Source organism: Pipistrellus hanaki (assembly GCF_964339955.1).
Source record: "Pipistrellus hanaki genome assembly, chromosome: 15".
In the NCBI taxonomy this organism is placed as follows: domain Eukaryota; kingdom Metazoa; phylum Chordata; class Mammalia; order Chiroptera; family Vespertilionidae; genus Pipistrellus; species Pipistrellus hanaki.
In genome coordinates, this window is record NC_140517.1 from 2,308,292 (window position 1) to 2,334,594 (window position 26,303).

General features: G+C 63.1%; 1 protein-coding gene across 3 annotated transcripts; it reads left to right on the top strand.

The window, feature by feature from the left end:
* Positions 1-86: 86 nt before the first annotated feature.
* Positions 87-21,930, top strand: NOD2 (nucleotide binding oligomerization domain containing 2). 3 transcript variants are annotated; one of them, XM_084905466.1, is made up of 13 exons: positions 87-341; positions 4,511-5,373; positions 6,225-6,330; positions 7,401-9,255; positions 13,482-13,565; positions 13,765-13,848; positions 15,084-15,167; positions 16,004-16,087; positions 16,610-16,693; positions 17,527-17,610; positions 18,055-18,138; positions 20,386-20,484; positions 21,208-21,930. In XM_084905466.1, exons 1-12 carry the CDS (start codon positions 335-337, stop codon positions 20,456-20,458), a joined length of 3,492 nt encoding a protein of 1,163 aa, XP_084761592.1. In that variant the 5' UTR covers positions 87-334; the 3' UTR covers positions 20,459-20,484; positions 21,208-21,930. The 3 variants fall into 3 exon arrangements, with proteins under 3 accessions (XP_084761592.1, XP_084761591.1, XP_084761593.1); XM_084905465.1 differs by having other exon boundaries at positions 20,386-21,930; XM_084905467.1 differs by having other exon boundaries at positions 17,527-17,602; positions 20,386-21,930.
* Positions 21,931-26,303: the final 4,373 nt, after the last annotated feature.

Here is a 26,303-nt window from a genome sequence, read left to right on the forward strand (position 1 = left end):
CGGTGCAGGCTCCGGACGGGAGGGGCGTGGTCGGCGCGGGCGGGTGGGCGTGGCTAGCTCGGGGCAGGGGTGCAGGGAGGCGTGGCTGGCGGGCCCGGCGGGGAAGGGCTGAATGCAGGAGCCTTGGGATCCTCCAGACGTGGCCCTGACCACGTAGAGGAGGAATCGGGGTGCCCCCCCCGCCCCCCCAGCTGCGTGCTCCGGGCCCGGTGCCGGGAGAGGGCGGGCGCCCAGGGTCTGGCCCGCAGGACGCAGACACGGGCTCCTGAGCCCGTCTGGCCGCCCCCTGGGCAGAGGACGGGCTCCCCGGTTTCCCCGGGGGTCCCCGGATCTCATGGAAGGTAGGGAGCTGGAAAGGGGCATCCGGAGGTGGGGGAGCCCCCCGCGGGCTGTGACTCCTGAAGAAGAGGGGGCTTGGGGACAGGGCTCCGTGAGGTGCAGAGAGGGGCGGGGACCTGGGGGCGGGGTCTGTGTGTGTGGGTGGGTGTGTGGGTGGGTGTGTGGGAGGGGGACCCCTGGGAGCTAAGTCCTGGGGCTCTGGCGCCCTGGGCATGAGGAGGCCAGGCTTAGGGCGCAGTGGGGGCTCCTCTCTCTCTCTCTCTCTCTCTCTCTCTCTCTCTGCCTCAGTTTCCCATCTGTCCCACGCCTGCCTGTGAGCACCTGAAAGAGCCTCCCTGCTGGCATTTTAAGCAGCGAGAGCAGCGGCGGTCTCTTAGGGAGGGAGGGATGCGGAGAGAGGGGGTCCCCCCAGGAGCTGGGGGTTCCCCACACAGGACCCAGCCGTGCGGACAGAGAGAGGGTTCAGGGAGGGAATTCAGAGCGTTGGGGCGCCCCGGGGCCTCGAGGCAGGGGCATCCAGGAGGAGAGGGAGCCGTGAGGATGCGTGCCTTTGGAGAAGCGAGCAGGATGAGGGCTGAGGGCCAAGCAACAAGGGGCTCACTCTGAGGTCAGGGGTGACCAGGACAAAATGGCAGCAGGGAGGCTCTTTCAGGCACTCACTGGCAGGCGTGGGGCAGATGGGAAATTGAGGTACACACACAGAGAGAGAGAGAGAGAGAGAGAGAGAGAGAGAGAGAGAGAGAGAGGGGCCCCTGCTGGGCCCTAACACTGAAGGGGGTGGGAATCAATTGGAAGGGCAGGAGCGGTGGGTCAGGACAGCAGACAGGAGTCCTGTGTGAAAGGGCCTGGGAGATGGGACTGGCCGTGAAGGGGTGGAGTCAGGGTCTGTTTGCAGGCGGAGGCAGACGCTGTCCTAGAGCGGAGGGGTGAAGGGGGGACCGGGAGGGACATGGCTGGGGAGGGGAGGGGACTGAGCCAGGGCCCCGGGGAGGAGGGACACAGCTGAGGTCCGACCGGCCTCCCTGTCCTGTCCCCCGGGCCCCGCAGCTGGGGTTTCACCCTGAAGCAGATCAGCTGCCCAGGCCCCGGGACCCAGGTCGCTGCGGTGCTGGGAAGGAGGCAGCGGCAGGGCCTGGGCCTGGGCGTGGGGACTAGGGAGGGTCTTGGTGGGCTGCCCCGCCCCTCGGCCCTGTTTCAGCGCCCAAGCGCCCCTCCTCTGAAGCGGAGAAGAAAAGGCAATGGTGACTCCGAGCTGGTTTTAGCCTGCAGAGGGGACGCCGGGCAGGAGGCAGGAGGCAGGGTTTTGGGGAGAGTTTTTACCAAATAGGTGATGAGCAGAGATCTGTGTGTGCTTGTTTCCCTCTCCCCATTTACAGTGGAGCAGGAGAGACCTAAGCTAGACCTGAGAGGGACTTCCTGAGCTGCTTAGTGAGGACAGCAGCCAGGCCAGTCCTGCCTCCTGGAGGGCTCAGATGGAACAGCCATGCCTGCTTGCAGACAGGGAACTGGCCGAATGGGTCCTCAGGGAATCTCCCTGCTCGGCGGATGTTTCTGGAACAGGGCCTGGGCAGAGATGGGACTTTCCGGCTGCTGGTAGGAGGGCAGAGTGACAAATGCGATGGCTTTGCCTCCCTCCCCCCTCCCCGCCATGCCCAGGGCCCTGCCATCGCTAGTTGGACGTGTGTGGCTCGAGCGTCGGTCTGTCCGCTGCCCCAGCCCCAGCGTGTCCGGGAAGGGCCCTGCCCGCCTCCCGGTGGCTGTGGGCGGGTCTGCGGGCGTGTCACAGGTCCCCGGGGTCTCTCCCTGCGGGCCACTTGGGCCACGTGGGTGCACGAGGCTCTCTGCCAGAACTGCCGGCATACCTCGTTCTGCACAACTGGCCGGCCAGCCCTGGCTTCCGCCCTTTCCTTTTGGGGTTTCCCCTGGTGACTCTCGACCTGCCCGGCCTGGCGGTTCCTGCTCAGGGCCTGCCCGGGCTGCTGGGCCCTGCCCCTGCCCACGCCTGCCGAGCTGCATGCATGCGTGCATGTGTGTGTGTGTGTGTGTGTGTGTGTGTGTGTGGTTATCACCCCAGGGTATTTCCCCACTGGCTTTTTTAGAGAGTGGAGTGAGAGGGACGGGGATAGACAGAGAGACGCATTGATGGGTTGCCTCCTGCATGTGCCCAAACCAGGGCCGGGGATGGAGCCTGCAGCTGAGGTGCATGCCCTTGACCAGAATGGATCCCAGGACCGTTCAGTCCACAGGTCAACACTCTAGCCACTGAGCCACACCGGCCAGGGCAAGCCCAGGGAGCTCTGATGAGGGAGCGGTGGTCCCGGCTCTCGGGACGCGGAGGAGAGAGCCGCAGTCCATTCTGGGGGGAGAAGCAGGCATTGTCCCGTGAACTTGGCTAATTCCCAGCTGCCCAGGTGCTCCAGGTGCTGGTCGGAGGCAGAGCGCCCGCCCCATTTCCGGGCTGTTCCCCGAGGGAGGGGGGTGGTTATCCCCCGGCCCTGGGTACGGGTCCGGGGGCTGGTGTTTCCACAGCCGAGGGCCGCTCCAGGGCTGAGCCCCACGCTCTTCCTGCGCCTCCTGTTCCCGCTGTGCCCTCTCCACCCTCCGCCTCCACCCTCTCCGCACTCTGCTCAGCCCGGGGGACGGGGTGCCTGCGTGGCCAGGGAGAGCAGGTTGGGGTCCCGGTTTGCTGTACCCCCTGCATGGGGGGTGCCCTTACCGCGGCGGGCGTGTGCCAGCCGGCACGGGCTTGTAGCCGGAGGGTCCTCCTCCCCCTTACGGGGCGGGCGTGTGCCGGTGGGCACGGACGTCCCAGGCTTGCCCCTCCCCGTGCGGGTTTCTGATTCACCCCCACCGTGCTCTCAGGGCTCCGATGCCAAGGTGTGCCAGCCCGGGCTTCGACCTGGACCAGGAGGGACAGGGCACACACACAGCCCGCGGCCCCCATGCCCGCCGCCTGAGCGCCAGGGAGGTCCCTGATTTAGAAAGGCCCGGGCACCCCTCCCCTTGCCCAGGGTGCTGCCCTTTCGCTCCCGCTTTCACCAGCCCGCGCCCCAGGACCCCGTGCCCTCCGAGACTCTCTCCGCTGCTCGGGGGCCTCCCAGGGCACGGATCTCTGAGAAGTCGCTTCCGCTCAGCTCCCAGACCCCAGAGCTAAGGGCTGAGCCCAGAGCCAGCCCGGGACAGGGGTGGCAGCACGCGATGCTCATGGTGCGGGCAGCGAGGCCCCGGGGCAGCGGGGAGGGGCTCAGTGCTCCCTGCACCACTCCTTTGCACCCCTGCTTTTTGCTTCGCTGGGTTTGGGGTCTTCATAGCAGTGTCCTGGCTCCGCCTCTCGGGGGAGCAGAGGGTTACCTGCACAGGTGTGGGGTCACGGGGTGTGTGTGTGGGGGGGAACCCCAGCTCTAAGGGAATGAAAGGCATGCTTCTGGAACCCTTGTGCAGGCCGCCCAGCCGCTCCGTGCCTCAGTTTTGCCGTCTGTGAAATGGGGCTGCCCACAGCACCGGCTCCGGAGGGGAAGGAGGGGGTGAAGGAATTCCCGCAGGAAACGGCCTACGGGGGCGCCTGGTCCCTTGTAGGTGCTGATGAACAGCAGCCATTCTTATTATTTTTAAAAATATATTTTATTGATTTTTTTACAGAGAGGAAGAGAGAGGGATAGAGAGTTAGAAACATCGATGAGAGAGAAACATCGATCAGCTGCCTCCTGCACACCTCCCACTGGGGATGTGCCCGCAATCAAGGTGCATGCCCTTGACCGGAATCGAACCTGGGACCCTTGAGTCTGCAGGCGGCGCTCTATCCACTGAGCCGCCCCGGTTTCAGCCAGCAGCCGTTATTGAAGGGAGAGCTGCTGTGGCCGGAACCCACCGGCATGGAGGGGCCTCGGACGCGCCTCAGAGAGGATTCATTTCTGGACTCCTCGGGGGCCATTGCTCTCACGACCGGCTCCGATGGAGCACGGGTCCGGGAGCCTGATTGAACTCCCACCGACTCCAGTCCCTTTCTGGCCTTCTCTGGCCTCAGTCTGTGCATCTGTACAATGGGGGCCTTGGACTGGGAATGTCCGAGGGCAGGACCATGGCGGGCTTGGCCTCGGGAGGGCTGACTGGCCCCTCCCTGGCCCCCGCCCCTGCCCCGCACGCCTGCCTGTTGACCCTCTCTCCTCCCCAGGCCGGGACCCGTGCACGCAGGAGTGCCCGCAGGAGTGCACGCAGGAGTGCATGCAGGAGTGCACCCAGGAATGCCCTCAGGAGTGCCCACAGGAGTGCACGCAGAAGTGCACGCAGGAATGCCCACAGGAGTGCCCGCAGGAGTGCCCACAGGAGTGCCCGCAGGAGTGCACGCAGCAGTGCCCGCAGGAGTGCATGCAGCAGTGCCCACAGGAGTGCACGCAGGAGTGCCCACAGGAGTGCACACAGGAGTGCCCGCAGGAGTGCCCTCAGGAGTGCCCGCAGCAGTGCCCGCAGGAGTGCCCCCAGGAGTGCACGCAGGAGTGCCCGCAGGAGTGCCCGCAGGAGTGCCCGCAGGAGTGCACGCAGGAGTGCCCGCAGGAGTGCATGCAGCAGTGCCCGCAGGAGTGCACGCAGGAAGCCTTCCGAGCCCAGAGGAGCCGGCTGGTGGGGCTGCTGAGCACGGGGTCCCAGGAGGGCTTTGAGCAGGTCCTGGACCGGCTGCTGGCCCACGACGTGCTGTCCTGGGAGGACTACGAGGGCCTGCGCGGCCCAGGCCAGCCCCTCTCGCACGCCGCCCGGCGCCTCCTGGACACCGTGGGGAGCAAGGGCGCCTGGGGCTGCGAGCAGCTGCTGGCGGCCGTGCGGGAGGCGCAGGCCGACGGCCGGGCCCCCGAGCCGCGTGGCCGCTGGGACCCCCGCGCGCCCCAGCCAGCCCGGGAGCTGCGGCGCCACCGGCCCGCCCTGGTCCGCCGGCTCCACGGCCACGTGGAGGCCGCGCTGGACCTGGCGCAGGCCCGGGGCCTCGTCAGCCCGTACGAGTGTGACGAGATCCGGCTGCCCATCTTCACCGCGGCCCAGCGGGTGAGGCTCCCTCCGGGCGCGGTCGGCCTTCTCCGGGAGAGGGTCCTTGTCACCGGACTTCCTGGTCTCCGGCAGCCGGGCCCGGGGGAGACGTGGGCGGGGGTTCCCCTGAGAAGGAGCCAGGCTGGTAGAAGTTGTTGCATTTTTTAAAAAAAAATGTTTTTATTGATGTTTTACAGAGAGGAAGAGAGAGGGATAGAGAGTTAGAAACATCGATGGGAGAGAATCACCCATCAGCTGCCTCTTGTACACTCCCTGCTGGGGATGTGCCCACAACCAAGGTACATGCCCTTGACCGGAATTGAACCTGGGACCTTTCAGTCCACAGGCCGATGCTCTATCCACTGAGCCACACTGGTTTCAGCTAAAAAATGTTTTTATTGATGTCGGAGAGGAAGAGAGAGAGAGAGAGGGAGAGAAACATCAATGGGAGAGAGAGAGACACATTGATTGGTTGTCTCCCACATGTGTCCTGACCGGAGCTGGAAATCGAACCCGCAACCTTTTGCTGAGCGGGCCAGCGCTCTAACCACTGAGCAACACCGGCCAGGGCTGGACTTACTTTGTTATTTATTTTTTTGGACCTGTTTTGTTTGTTTGTTTATTTTAAAGTTATCCACTCTTTGAGTGGCTGTCTGGGTCGAGTGGACACTTCATTGCTGGAGAGGGGACCGCTGGGGGGTGTGCACGGAAGCCTGCAGCTGGCCGCCGATGCCGGTGCCGATGCCGTGTGGCCTCCGTGAAACCCGCCTGGCCGCCCGCTGCCTTCCTGGCCCCGCGCGGGCGGGCGGGGTGCTGTGACGCGGCCGTGGTCGGCAGGCCTCCCACGCCCTGACTTTCGCTTCCCGCAGGCGCGGCGGCTCCTGGACCTGGCGGCGGTGAAGGCCAACGGGCTGGCCGCCTTCCTCCTCCAGCACGCGGAGGCGCTGCCCGCGCCGCTCGCCCTCTCTGTGGAAGGTACACGCCTGCTCCTCGGGCCCTCCGCAGAGGAGAGCGGGCCGTGTAGGGGCGTGGCGGAGAGCCAAAGCTCAAACCCCACCTCCTGGCGGGTGGGGGGGGGGCTCCCTAAGACCCAGTGTCCTCCCTCCGCGTGGGGGTAGCTCCTCCACTCGCCTCGGGTTCTTGGGGGGGACCCACAGGATCGATGTGGGTGATATCACTGTTATTGGATTAGCTCTTATTGTGATTACTTTATTGATCTCAGAGAGGAATCGAGAGGGAGAGAGAGAGATGGAGACATCCGTGATGAGAGAGAATCACTGTCCGGCAGCTTCCTGCACGCCCCCTGCTTCCCTTTAGAAAGATCCCCCAGGGCCGAGTCACTCTGCTGAGCTGGGTGGGGCAGGGACTCGCCTCGGCTGCTTGGGGTTTGAATGCTTGGGGTCCTCCCTCTCCCCCCCCAGCTCCTCCTCCTCTTTCTCTTCCTCCTCTTTTTAATCCTTACCAGAGGATATGTTCCCCATTGCTTTTTAGAGAGAGAGAGAGAGAGGCGGGAGGGGGGGAGATAGAGAGAAACATTGATGCGAGAGAGACACATCGATCGATTGCCTCCTGTATGAACCCAACCAGGGATCTAACATGCCCATGGCCAGGAACCGAACCTATGACCACTTGGTGCTTGGGCCTAGGCTCTAACCCCTGAGCCACACCGGCCAGGGCACCACGCAGGCCTTCTGACCCAGCCCAGTGCTCCTTCTCATCGGCCGCTCTCATTACCCGATGCCACTGGCCGTGAGGGCGCTGGCTCAGGCCTTCTGGGCACTTGTTTCGTGCCGAGCGCTGAGCGAAGGGCTGGGCCTGAAGTGTCTGAACGGATCCACGTAAACACCCCAGGAGCCAGCGGCCACGGCCACCTCGCCCACTTCCCGGGGGAGTCACCGAGGGTGAGGAGGCTGGGGGACCGTCCTCCTCAACGTCCACGGCTCCTGCCTCCCACGTGTGACGCCACCTGTGAGGCTGCCCTGCCCCAGGCGGCCCTCCCTCCGCCCAGGCGCCCCCGGTCAGCCTCCCCCCCCTCCGCCTTCCAGACGCCGCGTGCCAGAAGTTCACGGCCAAGCTGCGGTCCACGGTGTCGGCCCAGGCGCGCTTCCTGAGCTCCTACGACGGGGCGGAGAGCCTGTGCCTGGAGGAGGTGTACACGGAGACCGCGCTGGAGCTGCGGGCGGAGGCGGGCGGGCCCGGCGCGGCCCCCCTGGGCCTGGAGGCCCTGTTCAGCGCCGGCGCCCCCCGCAACGCCGACGCGGACACCGTGCTGGTGGTGGGCGAGGCGGGCAGCGGCAAGACCACACTCCTGCAGCGGCTGCACCTGCTGTGGGCCTCGGGGCGGGCCTTCCGGGAGTTCCTGCTGGTCTTCCCCTTCAGCTGCCGGCAGCTGCAGCGCCTGGCCCGGCCCCTGTCCGTGCGCGCCCTGCTCTTCGAGCACTGCTGCTGGCCGGACCTGGGCCGGCAGGCCGTCTTCCAGTTCCTCCTGGCCCACCCCCACCGCGTGCTCCTCACCTTCGACGGCTTCGACGAGTTCCGGCACCGGTTCACGGACGAGGCCGCCGCCGAGCGGCACTGCTCCCCGACCGACCCCACGTCCGTGCAGAGCCTGCTCTTCAACCTCCTGCAGGGCAACCTGCTCAAGGACGCCCGCAAGCTGCTGACCAGCCGGCCGGACGCCGTGTCCGCCGCCCTCCGCCGGCACCTGCGGGCCGAGCTCCGCCTCCGCGGCTTCTCGGAGGACGGCATCGAGCGGTACCTGCGGAAGCGCCACCGGGAGCCGGGCGTGGCCGACAGCCTGGTGCGCCTGCTCCGGGCCGCCTCCGCCCTGCACGGCCTGTGCCACCGGCCCGTCTTCGCCTGGATGGTGTCCAAGTGCCACCGGGAGCTGCTGCTGCAGGCCGGGGGCTCGCCGCGGACCACCACGGACATGTACCTGCTGATCCTGCAGCACTTCCTGCTCCGCGCCGGCCCGCCGGACGCCGCCGCCCCCCACGGCCCCGGGCCCGGCCTGCTCCGGGCCAGGCTGCCCACCCTCCTGCACCTGGGCCGCCTGGCGCTCCGGGGCCTGGGCGCCAGCTGCTACGTGTTCTCGGCCGCGCAGCTGCAGGCGGCGGGCGTGGACCGGGCGGACGTCTCCCTCGGCTTCCTGGTGCCCGCCAAGAGCGGCGTGGCGCCCGCCGGCCCGCCGCCCCTGGAGTTCCTGCACATCACCTTCCAGTGCTTCTTCGCCGCCTTCTACCTGGTGCTGGGCGCCGACGTGAGGCCGTCCTGGCTTCGGCACCTCTTCAACGGCCGCCCGCCGACGGGCAGCTCGCCGCTGGCCCGGCTGCTGCCCGCGCTGTGCGTGCGGGGCCCGCCGGGCGAGGAGAAGGAGGAGGAGGAGGAGGAGGGAGAGGAGGAGGAGGGCGGTGTGGAGGCCTGGCTGCAGAGGGCCGAGCCGCACAACCTGCAGATGACGGCCGCCTTCCTGGCAGGGCTGCTGTCCGGGGAGCACCGGGGCCTGCTGGCCGCCTGCCAGGCGTCCCAGAAGGCCCTGCTGCGGCGCCGGGCCTGCGCCCGCCGGTGCCTGGCCCGCAGCCTCCGTAGGCACTTCTGCGCCATCCCGCCCGCGCTGCCCGGCGAGGCCAAGAGCATGCACGCCCTGCCCGGCTTCCTCTGGCTGGTGCGCAGCCTGCACGAGCTGCGGGAGGAGCGGCTGGCGCGCCGGGCCGCGCGGGGCCTGGCCGTGGGCCACCTCAAGCTGACCTTCTGCGGCGTGGGCCCCGCCGAGTGCGCCGCGCTGGCCTTCGTGCTGCGCCACCTGCGGCGGCCCGTGGCCCTGCAGCTGGACCACAACGCCGTGGGCGACGTGGGCGTGGAGCAGCTGCTGCCCTGCCTGGCCGTCTGCAAGGCTCTGTAGTGAGTGCCGCGGGCGGTGCTGGGGGTGAGGTGAGGGTGGCGTCCCCGTGCAGGGGCAGGGGCGGGGCAGGGGCAGGGACAGGGGCAGGGACAGGGGCAGGGGCAGGGGCAGGGGCAGGGGCAGGGACAGGGGCAGCGGCAGGGGCAGGGGCAGGGGGCAGGGGCAGGGGCAGGGGCAGGGTCAGGGTCAGGGGCAGGGGCAGGAGCAGGGGCAGGGCAGGGGCAGGGGCAGGGACAGGGGCAGGGGCAGGGGCAGGGACAGGGGCAGGGGCAGGGCAGGGGCAGAGGTAGGGACAGGGGCAGGGGCAGGGACAGGGACAGGGGCAGGGACAGGGGCAGGGCAGGGGCAGGGGCAGGGACAGGGGCAGGGGCAGGGGCAGAGGCAGGGACAGGGACAGGGGCAGGGGCAGGGGCAGGGGCAGGGGCAGGTGCAGGGGGCAGGGGCAGGGACAGGGGCAGGGGCAGGGGCAGGGCAGGGGCAGAGGTAGGGACGGGGCAGGGACAGGGACAGGGGCAGGGACAGGGGCAGGGGCAGGTGCAGGGGACAGGGACAGGGACAGGGGCAGGGGGCAGGTGCAGGGGGCAGGGGCAGGTGCGGGTGCGGGGACACCTGTGGGGGCCCAGGGGGTCAGGCCCAGGCCCAGCCTGCAACCTCTCTGTACAGCCCGGCCGGGTCCCTTCCCCAGTCTGCGCCTTCGTTTATTTTATTATTTTATTTTTTTTTAAAAAAATATATATTTTATTGATTTTTTTACAGAGAGGAAGGGAGAGGGATAGAGAGCTAGAAACTAATGAGAGAGAAACATCGATCAGCTGCCTCTTGCACACCCCCTACTGGGGATGTGCCCGCAACCAAGGTACATGCCCTTGACCGGAATCGGACCTGGGACTCCTGAGTCTGCAGGCCGACGCTCTATCCACTGAGCCACACCGGTTTCAGCTATTTGATTATTTTAAAAGGTATTTTTACTAGAAATTAGTGCATTCGGGGTGTGTGTGGGGGGGTTCCCTCAGCCCAGCCTGTGCCCTCTTGCAATCCGGGAGCCCTTGGGGGGATGTCCGACTGCCACGGAAGCAGGAGAGACTCCCGCCACGGCTGCTGCACTCAATGGTGGGTCAGTCTTCCCACCATTTGGTCTATTTGCATATTAGCCTTTATTATATAGGATGGGTTTCAGAGAGGAAGGGAGAGGGAGAGAGAAATGGAAACGTCAAGGATGGGAGAGGATCATGAGTTGCACGCTCCTCAGTGGGGACCGAGCCCGCACCCCGGGCCTGTGTCCTAACAGGGAATGGAACAGTGACGCCTGGTTCATAGGCCGACGATGGTTCATCTTCGCCACGCCGGCCAGGCTGTTTTATTTTTTACGTTTATTTCAGGTGCACAGCATCGTGGTTAGATACTCGTATAATTAATTTGCATGCGTTACACTATTTGCGTATAATTTGCATGTATTGCATAGCATTCCTGCTGGGCCTGGGCCTTTGTTTAAATCTAGGACAACGATCGCCCTAACCCGCAGGACAGCCCGGTGATGGGTGTGCCCCACCCGCCCAGAGCAACCCCTGTGACCCGCACAGCTGCCCCGTGACCCGCACAACCCCTGTGACCCGCACAGCCGCCCCGGCCGTCCCAGGGACGGTCTCCTCCCCTCAGCCTGCACTGGGGCTCAGAGACGTGACGTGATATGACTGAGTTCACGTGGGCAATGGCGGAGCTGGGAGACTGAAGCCCTAACCACGGCCCTCCCCTTCCGTGGTTACGAGTCCCCGTTCCCTCCTGGCGGCCTGTCTGTGGGTGGACGGCTCGAGAGGCCCCCTGACCACCTGGTCGCCACTGGCAACTGTTCACTGTCGGTGCCGGTGTCGGGAGCTGCTCAAACCAAGGGTGATTGTGCCCCGTCAGAAACTGTAAAATCCCGGCAAGATGGGAATTCTGGGGCCCCAGGGAGACGTGGCTGTGGGACTCTGCCTGAGCTTTTTATATTCTACTAGAGCGTGTTTCCCAAAGTGTGGTCCGCACACCCCCAGGGGTCCGGGAAGAGTCTGGTGGGGGTGCGCGTTGCACCGGAGCTTGGTGGGGATTTGCACTGCACCGTGCTTAGCTGCGTCTAATTCTACGTTCTCATGAGTACGAGGGGTACTCAGCGTTACGAAAATTATAGAAGGGGGACACATATGTCAAAAGTTTGGGAAACACTGTACTAGAGGCCCGACACACCAAATTCATGCAAGGGGCTCGGCCCTCGCAGCCCCTCACAGCCTTGGCTGGCACTCACGGCCCGGGCTTTGTCTGGAAGGTCATCCGGATAGTCACCTGCTGTTCGGTCTAATTAGCATATTAGCTCTTTATCATATAGGACAGGGGTCTTCAAACTACGGCCCGCGGGCCACATGCAGCCCGCAGAGGAGTCTGATCCGGCCCGCCAGGTTTTTTGGGCAGTGAGCGCAGCCGAGGTGTTACAGTAGGAATTAGTAGTTCATATAGTCCAGCCCTCCAGCTCTCTGAGGGACCGTGATCTGGCCCCCACTTTAAAAAGTTTGAGGACCCCTGATATAGGATATATGTATATATCTATCATATTTTTACTGATTCCAGAGAGGAAGGGAGAGAAAGAGAGAAACACCAATGATGAGAGAGAATCATGGATCGGCTGCCTCCTGCACGCCCCACGTGGGCGATCGAGCCCACAGCCCAGGCCTGTGCCCGACCGGGAATCAAACTGTGACCTCCTGGTTCAAAGGTCAGTGCTCAACCACCGAGCCCTGCCCGCTGGGCTGCCTACGCTTTTGTTCCTCATGCCGGGCTGGCTCTGGACGCGGCTCTGGCGTCACCCTCACTGCCTCTGCCATCTGAGGGCGTGAGTTCCCCTTTGGAAGGTCACTGCCCTGGCACCGGGGGCCTCTCCCCCCGTCTCGGCCGGGTGAGCACAGAGGGCGTGCCCCTGTCTGGCGGCCAGCATGATGCCAGCTCCCGGCCTCCCTTCCTGCCTCGGGAGGGGCTGTCCTGCCCCCATCCATAGCCTCTCAGAAAGCGGAAGTTGTGTCTCAGCGCCATCCTCCACTCTTGGCCTCCCCGGGGGTTTACTGGGCCCCATCAAGGGGCCACCTGTCCTGGGGCACATGAGGAGCCACACCGCCTCGGCCGAAGCAGAGACTTCTTTTTCTTTCTTTTAAAAAATATATTTGTATTAATTTCAGAGAGGAAGGGAGAGAGGGAGAGAGAAATATCAGTGATGGGAGAGAATCATGGATCGGCTGCCTCCTGCACGCCCCGCACTGGGGATGTAGCCAGCAACTGGGGCCTGTGCCCTGACCTTCTCTTTTATTATTATTATTATTATTATTTATATTTTTTTTAAATATGTATTTTATTGATTTTTCACAGAGAGGAAGAGAGAGGGATAGAGAGTTAGAAACATCGATGAGAGAGAATCAGCGATCAGCTGCCTCTTGCACACCCCCTACCGGGGATGTGCCCGCAACCAAGGTACATGCCCTTGACCGGAATCGAACCCGGGACCTTTCAGTCTGCAGGCTGACTATCCACTGAGCCAAACCGGTCCCGGCCTCTTTTATTATTATTACTAGTGGCCCAGTGCACAGATTCGTGCACCTCGAAAGGAAATTATTGTAATTAGAAGGAATTAATATTGCTGTTTGCCCTTGCTCTATGATAGAGGTGTCAACCAAATCGACAATGACAGATCAAAACACACCCTTACGATGGGCGCCAGCGAGAGCTTTATATGTAGCTCACATGCCCAAGTCAACGTGGATTTTTAAATTGCCGGTGTGAGTCATATTGCACTGGCGGGTCGGTCGGATGGTCGGTCGGTCGTATGGTCGGTCACTTAGCCTTTTATATATATAGATTATTATTGTGTTTCAACCTCGGAACCTTCTAGAAGGCCTTTCTGACGGCCATTTCCCTTGCCCACCGCTGGAAAGGGTGCCTCCCCCAGGGTCTTTGCCTCCCCAAGGAGCCCTGTGCTGTTTAGCAGGAGTGCTGGGCCCCCGGTTTCTGGGCCGTCCCCCACACCGTGCATGACATCAGCCCCTGACCAGGGCTGGGGGGGCCTGGCCTCCTGGGGGCTCCATCGCGGCGGCATTTCCCGAAGCACAGATGCTGGCGCTTTGGGGCTGAGCGAACGTCCCTTTTGAGGTCTGGTTCATTCCCCCCTTTCCGGAGCTCCATTTCCAGCTGGTTTGCTTGGTGTTTGCAGCCTGCGAGACAACAACCTCTCGGACCGCGGCGTCTGCACGCTCGCCGAGCACGCCCTGCGCTGTGAGGAGCTGCAAAAGCTGGCGTGAGTCGGGCTGGGCGGCGGGCTGGGCCGGGTCCCGGGAGCGGCCGTGAGCTGGGCCGGGCTGGGCGGGCGTTTGCGTGGCTGAAGGGTGCGGGTGCCTCCCATCCCGGGGGAACGGGCTGCCCTGGGTTTTCGGGGGGAGGAGGGGGGTCGCTGTTGGCTGTGTCTGGTCTCCATGTCTCTCTTTCTGTCTTTCCAGTTTGTTCAACAACAAGCTGACGGACGGCTGTGCCCAGGCCCTGGCGCGGCTCCTGGAGTGCCGGCAGAACTTCCTGGCGCTGAGGTGAGCCGGCCTCCCGGGTCCTGGGCGCTGGTTTCTGCTCCCCCCCCCCCCCGCCTCCCGGCTCCCTTCTCCCTGGCTTGGCCCCTGCTGGGTGGGTGATTCCTGCCCAACGCAGAGGGAGGGGAGCAGGGCTTGGCTAATGCTGTGACCTCCCCAGCGAGCCCTGGACCTGCTGGGCTGAGGGCTGCCCGGGAGGGGAGGGGACCCACCGTTCAGGACCTCTGCCTCCTGGGGCTCCTGCCCGAGCCTGTCCCCCCACCCCTGCCTCTCCTGTCCCTGTGCTGTGGGGAAGGGAGTCTCAGAAGCCAGAGGCAGTCCCCAGCACGGATAGCACACACATCCTAGCACACACATCCTGCAGGCAGGGCAGGTCCCCGCACGGATCGCACACACATCCTGCAGGCAGAGAAGGCTCTCACACACATAGCACACACATCCTAGCTCATACATCCTGCAGGCAGGGCAGGCCCCAGCACGGATAGCACACACATCCTAGCTCATACATCCTGCAGGCAGGGCAGGCCCCAGCACTGATAGCACACACATCCTGCAGGCAGGGAAGGCTCTCACACACACAGCACACACAGCCTAGCTCATACATCCTGCAGGCAGGGCAGCCCCAGCATACATAGCGCACACATCCTGCAGGCAGGGCAGGCTCTAACACACATAGCACACACATCCTGCAGGCAGGGCAGGCTCTCACACACATAGCACACACATCCTGCAGGCAGGGCAGCCCCAGTACACATAGCACACACATCCTGCAGGCAGGGCAGCCCCACACGGATAGCACACACATCCTGCAGGCAGGGCAGGCTCTAACACACATAGCACACACATCCTGCAGGCAGGGCAGCCCCAGCACACATAGCACACACATCCTGCAGGCAGGGCAGGCTCTTACACACATAGCACACACATCCTGCAGGCAGGGCAGGCTCTTACACACATAGCACACACATCCTGCAGGCAGGGCATCCCCAGCACACATAGCACACACATCCTGCAGGCAGGGCAGCCCCACACGGATAGCACACACATCCTGCAGGCAGGGCAGGCTCTAACACACATAGCACACACATCCTGCAGGCAGGGCAGGCCCAGCACGGATAGCACACACATCCTGCAGGCAGGTGCCCAAGGCGTCTGCCCAGGCCCCTCTGTCCCGGCTGCACTGTCCCAGCAGCCCCGGTCCCCGCCATGCCCTCCCAGCCTCCTCTCCTTCCCTCCAGGCTGGGGAACAACCGCATCACGGCGGCGGGGGCCCAGGTGCTGGCCCGGGGGCTCAGGGCCAACTCCTCGCTGCAGTTCCTGGGGTAGGTGGGGTTCTGGGCTTGGGGCTGGGCTGGGGAGGGGGGTGCGGGAGGGCTGTGGGGCAGGGGGAGCTCCTGGGGAGGGTGAGGCGGGGAGCCAGTGGGCGGTCCGTGGCCGCCTGGCACCTGCTTCCCCCCAGCAAACAGGAAGTGGAGGATGGCAGGGCTGGGGGCAGGAAGTCTGGGTCTTTGTTCCTCACCTCTGTCTGTACGCGGGAACCACGGGGGCTCTGAGGCAGCCGTGGCCCGGCCCCTCCCCAGACCAGCTAAGGGCCCGCTGAGGGCAGTGCCCGGCATCAGTCGTGTCCCAAAGCTCCCACCTGGGAAGAGAAGGACATGGGGGAGCTGGCGGCTGGGCCAGGTCCTTCCACGTTCCTGCCAGCGAGGGGAGGGGCATCTGGCAGGCTGGGGGCGGGGGCGGGAAGTGGGGGATGGGCAGCCCCGAGGGGAGCCACCTGAGTGCGGGGCGGCGGCACCCCCAAGGCGACCCCCCAGCAGGCCAGGCGCCCGTGGGCACCGCTCCCGGGAAGCTGATCTGACCTAAATGTCGTGAAAGACGGCACAGCCATGGGGAGCGAGTTCCCCGTCCCGGAGGGCATGCGAGGGGTGGGCCTCTCCGTCCTGTAAGTCGGGCGTGAAGCGGCCGCGGAGTCAGAGGGAAAGGTTTGGCCATCCCTCCGGGACCACGGGGACAGCCGCCTGGCTGGGAGCTGGAGCCCCACGGAGACCGCTCTGGGATTGGGGCGGGGGGTGCTGCCCTCGGCGGGCCGTGGAGGGAGGGCCCGCTGGAGCACTCACCGCCTCCCTGACACTGTCTGTCGCCTCTGCTGCCTTTTCAGGTTCTGGGGCAACGAGGTGGGGGACACGGGGGCGCAGGCCCTGGCGGAAGCCCTGGGCGACCACCAGAGCTTGAGGTGGCTCAGGTAAGCCCCCGTGTCTGTCCCGCTGTCCGGGGAGCCGGCATGAGAGGGGGTGGTGAGGATGGGCCAGTTCTGAAGGTCTCGGAACTTCATTTTGACCCCCTCCCCCCCCACCCCCCGCTAGGCAGTGCAGTGAGAGGGAGACGCCTTAGGGTTTGGAGTCGGGACACTGGAATCTCTCTGGGTGACTTTGGCGAGGTCCCCTCTCCTCTCAAGGTCTTGCTTCCCTATCTGTGAGTTGAAGATCTTGGGGTGGACCAAATACTTAAAAAATAAATTCTCACCAGAGGATATTTTTTCAATTGATTGATTGAGAGAGAGAGAGAGAGAGAGAGAAACATTGATGTGAGAGAGACACATTGATTGGTTGCCTGGGCTCGATGGAAAAGAATGCAGCAATCGGTTATTGATGTCTGGAATGGAGCAGAGCAGGAAGTGGGGCCGTGTGTGCCAGGCATCCTGGCTTAGCTTGTCTCCGAGGCCCCTCCCTGCTCTGACCTGGTCTTGTTCCCGGGTCGCATCCAGCCTGGTGGGGAACCGCATTGGCAGTGTGGGCGCCCGAGCCTTAGCCTCGATGCTGGAGAAGAACGTGGCCCTGGAGGAACTCTGGTGAGTTTGGGGGAGCCCCTGCTCTGGGGGGCAGGCATCAGCCTCTCCTCACCCCCTGGCCTCGTTGGGAAGCACTGGTGCGGACGAGACAAAAGTGCATGACTGAGTGATTGCTTGATTGCACTCCCCTCTCGATGTGCTGGCGAAGGAAGCTTAGAGAGTCCGCATAGAGGTGTCCCCTCACCCCCTTTACATTTAAATATATTTTTATTGATTTTAGAGAGGGAGAGAGGATAGAAACATCGGTGATGAGAGAGAACCATCAACCTGCTGCCTCCCATTCACCCCACTACTGGGGATTGAGCCTGCAACCAGGGAATCGAACCGTGACCTCCTGGTTCACAGGTCGATGCTCAACCGCTGAGCCACACAGGCCGGGCAAGGTGTGGCTCAGTGGGTGAGCATCGACCTATGAACCAGGAGGTCACGGTTTGATTCCTGGTCAGGGCACAGGCCCGGGTTGCCAGCTTGATCCCCAGTGTGGGGTGTGCAGGAGGCAGCCGGTCCATGATTCTCTCTCATCATTGATGTTTCTCTCTCTACATACTTCTCGCTTCCTCTCTGAAATCAATAAAAAATATATTTAAAAAAAAGAAAAAAGAAAAGAAAGAGGAAATGGATATTGAGTCCCTGGGGCATGCGGAGAATTTGGGTAAATTCCCTCCCCGAGGTTTCCCTGGGAGGGAGGCCCACACCTGCCTCCTCTGCTCTCACTGTACCTGTGAGCGTGGGTTTGGGGGGTTGGACTTTCTGAGGGGCCCTCGGCTCTCTCATCGCCCTCCTCTCCCGTGAGGACTGTTCCCGCCTGGACAGCGCCCTCTCCTCCCCCGCAGCCTGGAGGAGAACCGGCTTGGGGACCAGGGCGTCTGTTCTCTCGCCAAAGCGCTCCGGAGAAACTCGAGCCTGAAGGTTCTCAAGTAAGGGGCCGGCAGGCCGGGAGCGGCGTGGGGCGGGGGGCTTCGGAGCCAGAGGCCTGGGCAGGGCCCCTGGCGGCCTCCCAGCAGGGGGCCTGGTGGGACCCGCTGGTATTGCTTCGGAGTGGGGTGGGGGGGCTTCCCCGAAAGGCAGGTCCCCAAAATGCAAGGCCAGACGGGCCCAGGAAGCCCGGTGACAGAGCCGTGAGGGGAGGCGGGCAGGGCAGGGACGCTCACCGGGGACGGTGTGTCTCCCGGTCCCTGTCACTGAGGCGTCCGGGGCTCCACCGCGGGGCCGGGCTGCGGGCGATGCCTGTTCTCATGCGGACGTGAGCATGCTCCGCGGTCAGGAGCAGGGCCTCTGGCGGGGCCGGGGCCTCCCGTGACTGGACAGGCCCCGGGGACAGCCGGGCACCCTGGAGCTCACGGCGGCCTCTCCCTCTGCAGGCTGTCCAACAACGGCGTCACCTGCCGAGGGGCGGAGGCCCTCCTGCAGGCCCTTGAAAGGAACGCCACCGTCCGGGAAGTCTGGTAAGGCCCCTCTACCTCTCTGAGCCTCGGTTTTCCAACCTGTAAAGCGGGGCGAGGGGAGAGAGGAGCTGGAGCCTTCCTGAGGTCTCGCATTCGGTGGCTTTCTGCGTGCGGTGGGTGTAGTTCTTTGTCCGGGAGAGATGCCGTCCTGTCTCTGAGGAGGGACCCTTTCCCCCCCCCCCCCCAAAATCACGAGTATTTATTCGGAACAGCTGTGCTGTAGGCAGGAGTATGGGAAGAGCAACAGAGGAGTCAGGCTGGTGTTGCTCAGTGGTTAAGCATCTACCTATGAACCAGGAGGTCAGGGTTCAATTCCCAGTTGGGACCCATGCCTGGGTGGCAGCCTCAATCCCCAGTTTGAGAGGCAGCCTCAATCCCCTGGGTTGCAGGAGGCAGCCGATCAATGATCCTCTCATCGCTGACATTTCTGTCTCTCTCTTCATCTCTCTTTTCCTCTGAAATCAATAAAAACATACATTTTTTTTAAAAAAAGTGCGTGGGGTACGCTGACCGTGACAGCTCAGTGCAGCCCGCCTTAAACATGCCCAGGGCGCTTACATGAGCCTCCAGGTGGGCACGCTCTTTTATTTTTATTTTATTTAATTAATTAATTAATTTATTTTAATATAGTTTATTGACTTTTTATAGAGATAAAGAGGGACAGAGAGCTAGAAACATCGATGAGAGAGAAACATCGACCAGCTGCCTCCTGCACACCCCCTACTAGGGATGTGCCCACAACCAAGGTACATGCCCTTGATCGGAATCAAACCTGGGACCTTTCAGTCTGCAGGCCGATGCTCTATCCACTGAGCCACACCGGTTTTGGATGGGCACGCTCTTTTAAATAAAAGACACGTTTTAAAAAGCTGGTAACTCTGGCTCCCCGGGGGGGAAGGCTGCTGATTTTGCCCCGTGTCGGCCGGGGCAGCTCACAGGTCCCTGGGCGTGCTGGCACGGGGCTCGGGGCCTGATCAGAGTCCCCGTGGGACCCGGCCAGCGGCCACTCTTCGTAAGGCAGCAGCAGATCCGCCCAGATCACAGTGAGCACGTCCTCGCCCCGACTTTCCCCACCCTCCCAGGCACCCACAGGAAGACATTGCATCAGAACCCTTAAAATACCAGCCTGACGCTGGCCTGCTCGCCCCGGACACACCGGACACCGAGCATGGCATTCCCGAGGGCTGTGCAATGACTTAACAGAAAGACAGCCAGCAGCCCTCCTCGCGTGGGCCCCGGCCCCTGGACCTCCCGGGCCCGGGGTGACACGGCGGACAGGCACGCTCTCCGTCACTGGCCGCTTTGAGAACCGTTATTTTTAGCTTCGCCATTCGATATCTCGGTGGCTGCCGCCTTGACCTGGGCTTCGAGGGAGGGGAGTCTGCTGGGGAGAGAGCAGGGCCTCGGGCTCCCGGGAGGAGGCGGGTGAAGGACCGCAGGCCCGGGCCTGGGGCAGGGCAGTGGGCAGTGGGCAGTGGGCAGCGGGCAGTGGGCAGCAGGCAGCGAGCGGGCAGTGGGCAGTGGGTGGGGGGGGTCTCCGTCCTTCCTCTACTGCTTCATTCCGGGCACTTTCCCCGGGGTTCAGAGGTACCTACCAGCTTATATTTTTATTTATTTTTTATTTTTTTGAGAAAACACGAAGTATACATATGTTTGTTCGTCCTCACCTGAGGATGTTTTCCCCATTGGTTTTTAGAGAGAGCAGAAGAGAGGGGGAGAGACAGAGAGAAACATCGATGGGAGAGAGACACGTCGATGGATTGCCTCCCATACACGCCCCAACCGGGGCTGGGGATCGAGCCTGCCACCGAGGGGCGGGCCCTTAACCGGAATCGAACCCAGAGCCTTCCAGTCCTCGGGCTGACACTGCAGCCATGGAGCCACACCGGCTAAAGCAGAAGTATAGATTTTTTATGGGGCAATCTCCCGGTTTTAAAATACGGACAGAATCTCCCTGCTCCCCCCTGCCCTATCACCACGGTTCGACATGATTTTTCCGACTTCACGTTGGCGCAAACGCGACAGGCGGGAGTGGCGGCCGCACTTTGAATGTGACCTCCCGGGCCGGCTGTGGCACCCGCCCTGGCGTAATGCTGGGCAGCGGGAGAGGGTGCCCGCCGGGCGGCTGGTGTAAGGGGGGCCGCAGCGGGGCCCGGGGCAGGCCATGGCTTTGGGGGTCCCGCTTCCCTCGTGGGAGAGCAGGGCCGGCTCCGTCCTCACTCCGCCCTCTCTGCTCCGTCCCCGCAGGCTCCGCGGAAACGCCCTCTCCCCGGAGGAAATGGAGGCGCTGGGCCGCAGGGACGCCCGGCTCCTGCTGTGATGGCTCCGCCTGGGGGTCCCCTCCGGGTGCGTGAGAGCAGCGGGGGCCGGGGGCTGGGTGACACCTGCACCCGCCGACCCACCCGTCCGGACGGAGCCCTGGCCTGCCCGGGCCAGCTCGGCAGCGGCCGTGGCTCTGGCCCAGGGGGACAGAGTGCCTCACGTGGACGTGTCTTCCCACGCGTCACGCTGCACAGAGGAGCAGCCCTCCGTGGAGGCCACGGGAGCCTCTTGGCCTGGGGTCTGGGTCCCCGTGAGAAACCCCTTTCCACGCCTCTCACGATGGAGGGCGGGGGGCGTGCTGGGAGGCACTCTCTTTTTTTGGTATATGTTTTTATTTATTTTAAAAAATCTATTTTATTGATTTTTTTACAGAGAGGAAGAGAGAGGGAGAGAGGAACGTCAGTGATGAGAGAGAACCATGGATCTGCTGCCTCTGGCACCCCCCCCCCCCCCACTGGGGATGGAGCCTGCCACCCGGGCCTGTGCCCTGACCGGGAATCGAACTGTGACCTCCTGGGTCATAGGTCGATGCTCAACCCCTGAGCCACGCTGGCCGGGCAGGAAGGAACTTTCTGCCGAGGGTCAACCACCCAGGCCGCCCCACACCCGGCCCCTCTGCCCACCCTGGACGCCGCACATGGCGTGTTCTCGGGGTGGAGGGCGGCGGAGACCAGCGTTGTCCACATGCCCCGGCCCCCGCCACGGGAGGGGCTGCCACTGGCCCTGCTCTCCTTCCTGGTCCCTCAGACGTGAGCCAAGGGGGCACATCACGGCGACTGAGCCCCCAGGATTATCTAGATTCGCGAGAAGACTGTGCCCACACGGCAGCTGGTGTCACACTGGACTTTTAGTTTCTGTGACATCCATTCCTCGCCGGGGAAGCCTGCGGCATCCACATGCAGCTTTGACAGAATCCTCAGGGGGAAGCTATGAGCTGGACTCGGACATCAAACGCCCAAATATCCTCCTAAGAGACGATTGGTTTTTAAAGTATATTATTGATTTCAGAGAGGAAGGAAGAGGGAGGGAGGAAGGGAGGGAGGGAGGGAGGGAGGGAGGGAGGGAGAGAGAGAGAGAGAGAGAGAGAGAGAGAGAGAGAGAGAGAGAAGCATCAATGATGAGAATCATCCATCGGCTGCCTCTTGCACGCCCCCTACTGGGCGTACAGCGCAATGGGACACGTGCCCTGCCAGGGGATGGAACTGGTGACCTCTAGGTTCCTTGGGTCAGTGCTCAACAGCTGAGCCACACCCGGCTGGCGAGACCATTGATCTTTGCCAGAATGCTCCGGGATATAAAGTCGCGGATTAAAAGTTTACAGGGCGCAATCAGAGCCCCGTCCTCATCCAGTTGCGCTCCCCCGGGCTTTCCCAAGGAGGCCATGCCTCTGTAAGCCCCAGGTGCCGTGCGCGGGTCATCACGTTCAGCAGTGTTGCTCGTGGAAACTATTTATAGACCGCTTTGTGTTACCCTCCCAAGTTTATACTTTTATTAAAAAAAGACAAAGCATGAGAAACCTCTGGCTTCCCCCACGCTGTGTTCGTGGTGACCACAGGTGTTTTGTCCTGTCCCTGCAGCTGGCCGAGGATTAGAGCAGCACAGTTTCCGACCCATCAGGTACTGCTGAAGGCGGAAGCGAGCCTTAGACACAGCCCTGCCGTCCACACCGACGGGCTCCGGCTGGCAGTCTGACCCGGCATGACGGGCTGAGCTGCCGGGACCCTCCGGGGCCCCGCCAAGGCCCCGGGCCCCCTCCGTGCCCTCCACGAGGCTCCGGGCGCCTTTTAACGGAGGAGGATGGAGAAGGCCTGGGAACAGCAGTCCTCAGCCGGCCGCCGCCCGGAGGGCCGTGTGGGGAGGATTCTTAGCGGCTCTAATGAGCGGGCGCAGGTGGCTGCTCTCCGAGGGGAGGCCACTCCTCTGAACGGTCTGTGTGCCGGGCTCGTTAGCGGTGCGCCCCGCGCGCTCCTGCGGGTGTGTGTGTGTGTGCGCGCGTGTGTGTGAGAGTGTGCATGTGCGTGTGCATGCATGTGTGTGCATGTGTGTGTGTGTGTGTGTGTGTGTGTGTGTGTGCCTGCGGGTTCTCTCCGCGGGCAGCCCGCGCTCTGTCCAGACCGTAGCTGCTGACGGACACCCGGAGGGAGAGAAGGTGGGCCTGCTTCCTCTCGGCCAGCGCACACAGCAGCTGGGATCGTAAATGCATCTTCCTGTTTTTCTTTTGTTGTTAATCCTCACCTGAGGCTATTTTTTCCACGGATTGTTTTTTTAGAGAGAGCGAAGGGAGGGAGGGGGGGAGGGAGGGAGGGAGGGGGGGAGGGAGGGAGGTAGGGCGGGAGAGAGAAACGCTCATGAGAGAGAGACACATCGATTGGTTGCCTCCTGTACACACCCCACCCAGGGCCTGACCTGGAATTGAGCCCGTGACCTTTTGGTGTGTGAGCCGGTGCTCTAACCACTGAGCGACACCGGTGAATCTGAGTGTCTCTCCCTCCCCTCCCCGCCCAGAGAGGGAGAGCAGAGCTAAACGCATCTTCCTTCATTTCAGTCTGCAGCCATATCAGCCAGGCATGTTGGGATGGGCGATCAGTGGGTGAACAAAAGAGATGGCTCCTGTCTCGCAGGCAGCTGAGTATGTGTGTGTGGGGGGGGGCGGGGGGGGGGAGAGGCAGGAAACGGGTGACCAGGCAACAAGCAGCACAGAGACCCTGTCCGGGGAAGGAGCTGGGCACGCGTGGTTGGCCGAGGAACGGCCCCTGACGGTCCTCATCCCGGGACGCGAGGATGTTGCTTGTACGGCGCAGGGGGCCGTAAAGATGCGATGAGGTCGGGGTCTTGCGATGAGGAGAGTCTCTTGGGTGATCCGGACAGACCCTGCTGCAGCCAGAGAGAGAGAGAGGCCGGGGAGTCTGACCAGGAGGACAAAGCAGGGAGGCCGCAGGCGCCGGGTGCTGCACTGCGGGCCTGGAGCGGGAGGGAGGGAGGGACCCGGGGCCGAGGGACGCGGCTCTGGAAGCTGGAAAGGGCCAGGACACACGTGTCCCTGGCATCGCGGGGCACGGCCACCCCTCCCGCCCTCTTGGCTGCAGCCTGTTTGGCACGGTAGAGAAGAAACCTGTGCCACCGACGGGTTTGAGGCAATCGGTTGCAGCAGCCAGAGGAATCCCACACCACGTGTCTGAGACGAGCTAAGGGCACAGGGTAGCCAGACGGGGCTGAAGAGGTGGGTAGGACCGGTCGCCAAGGACCTAGTTGGCCAAGGTCAAGAGCTTGGGCTTGGCCTTAGGATAACGGCAGGCGGTTGGAGAGTCCTCAGCGGGGCAGAAGTGACCCCGTGGTATTTACAGAAGCCCTCTTAGCCCCTGGGTGGGGAAGGGGCTGGGATGCATGGGGCTGGGCGTGAGGGGAGAGGAAGTGGGGACACCAGCTGGGAGCTATTCTGGGTGAGGGGTGCTTAGCTCCCAGGAGGAGGCCTCCGTGGGGATGGGGAGGGGAGGGATGTCAGAGGTAGATGGCCACAGGGTTTACAAAAGGACTGGAGGAGGAGGAGGAGGAGGAGGAGGAGGAGGAGGAGGAGGAGGAGGAGGGAAAGGGAAGAACCGGGGATGGCTCCTAGGTTTTGGACCCGGAGACAGGAGGCCACAGGTAGGAAACAAATGTGGAAGTAGGCGGGACTTCCGTTTGGAACGGTCCAGTCAGAGACACAACCTCGGGGGAAGGCAGGTGAAGACCTCAAGTCCCGTGCAGGTGTGGACCCTGTGGGAGAGGTCACCGCCAAGGGGAACGGCCTCGGGGTGCAGACAGAGAGGGAGAGGGCCTGGAGGGCCTGACCCAGGGAGAGACTGCGGAGAAAGAGGAGCTCAGGTAAGAGGGGTCCTGAGAACTGGGCGTGAGATTGCTGTCGGGGCTCAGAGGAGAAGGTCCCTAACTGAAAAACCGAGCAGATCCACGCCCAGCGTTCTAGGCCTGTGCAGGTGACACAGGAGCGAGGACTGTCCGTCTCAGAGTTCTCGGACGGGGAGGTTACTTGAAAGGAAGGTGCTGGGGGCCAGTGGCGTACCCAGAGGCAGGCAGACTCCTCCTGGTGGCTGAGGAGGCATCATTCTTACGGGTAGAAAAGGAGGTATCGGAGCAGGAGAGTGTTTTAAACATATATTTTAAAATAAAACACATATTTTTATTGATTTCAGAGAGGAAGGGAGCGGGAGAGAGAGACAGGAACATCCATGATGAGAGAGAATCATGGATCGGCTGCCTCCTGCACTCCCCAGACTGGGGATCCAGTCTTCAACCGGGCCTGTGCCCTGACCTGGAATCAAACCGGGACCTCCTGGCTCATAGGTCGATGCTCAGCCCCTGAGCCACGCCGGCCAAGATGGAGAATTTTTAAAAAGAGCTTTAGCCTTTAATCATATTCACCATCATCTTAGAGCGGGGGGAAAAAAAAAAGAAGTGAATCTGAGTGTCTCCTCCGCCCGCCCACAGCACCGAAAACAGATGCCACCGCGATGCACACTCCCCCAGGAGTGTGGGCGCAGCGTCGGTTCCGAGCCGCGTCGAGTTGAGGGTTGAGTTGAGGCCACAGCTCACTATCGCACCAACACGTCCCCGGGAGCCTCCCTCCCCACGCGGGACATCAGGGCCCGCACCTGGCCAGCCCGCACACCGGGAACGCAGAGCCTCCGGCCTGGCTGGCAGGTCCCAGGAGAGGGGCGAGGTCCTGAAGGGCATTGGGGACCGGCCTGGGCAGTGGTAGGAGCCTCCGAAGACGGCGGCCGTTGGCTGGGCCTCAGACCAAGGAGGGTTTGGAAGGCAGGGAAGACGGCAGGTCACTTGCAGGATTCCTGCGCACAGAGGCCCAGAGAGCCTGGCTTGCGATCCGGAGAAGCAGGTTCCCGGCTCCTCTCCCGGGCGATGGGGACAGCGTCTTTCCCACGCTCCGACCCGGATCTCCCCTCGGGGAAAGGAGAGGCTGGCTTGGCGGGGGCTGCCCAGGACAGCCCCAGGATGCCCTGCCCCGCCTCCCCTGGCGGGCCTCACCGTTCCCCGGGCGCGGGACACCGGTTCAGACATGTTTGCAGCCCCGAGTTCCAGGCAGCCGTGCCCAGTGGGGAGGAGATGGTGACTGAGATAAGCCCGTTATCAGGCCTGGCTGGGAAGACTCTCTCCCGGCTGGAGCCAAGGCCTGACACCCTGTGGTTCAGGGAACGTGGGACTGGAGGACTGACCCTGTGGTGGGAAGGAAGCTTAGCGGTGGCACCGACCACCACCATCACTGCGGACGCCGAGGTGCCCTGGTCCAGGGGTGGCAAACTCAAGTGCCTCAGAGCCAGTCACCAGTGTAAATGACAGGAGTGTGCCGGAGGAGCAGCAGGGAGGGGTGAGGAGTGCGGCAAAGGGAGAAGGGGGAGTGTGGGCCCTGTCTAAAGGGACTGAGTATCTTTCTCCCCCACTCCACGGCCTCTCTGCCCTCACTGTGTGGGTCAGGCAACAAAGGTCTTCAGGCAGAATTTTTCTTCTTCTTCTTTTTAAAAAAATATTTATTGATGTCAGAGAGGAAGTGAGAGAGAGAGAGAGAGAGAAACATTAATGAGGAGAATCATGGATGGCCTGCCTCCTGCACATCCCCAATTGAGGATCGAGCCCCAAACCCAGGCAAGTGCCCTGATGGGAATCGAACTGCAACCTCCTGCTTCATAGGTTGATGCTCAGCCACTGGGCCACACCGGCCGGGCCCAGCAGAATGTCTCTCGTAGACAGCCAGACCGTGACCTCTGACTCCTCCGGGAGAACCTGGATCTGCAAGGGGCGTGGTGACGCCTAAGACCACACTGCAAGCCGGGACT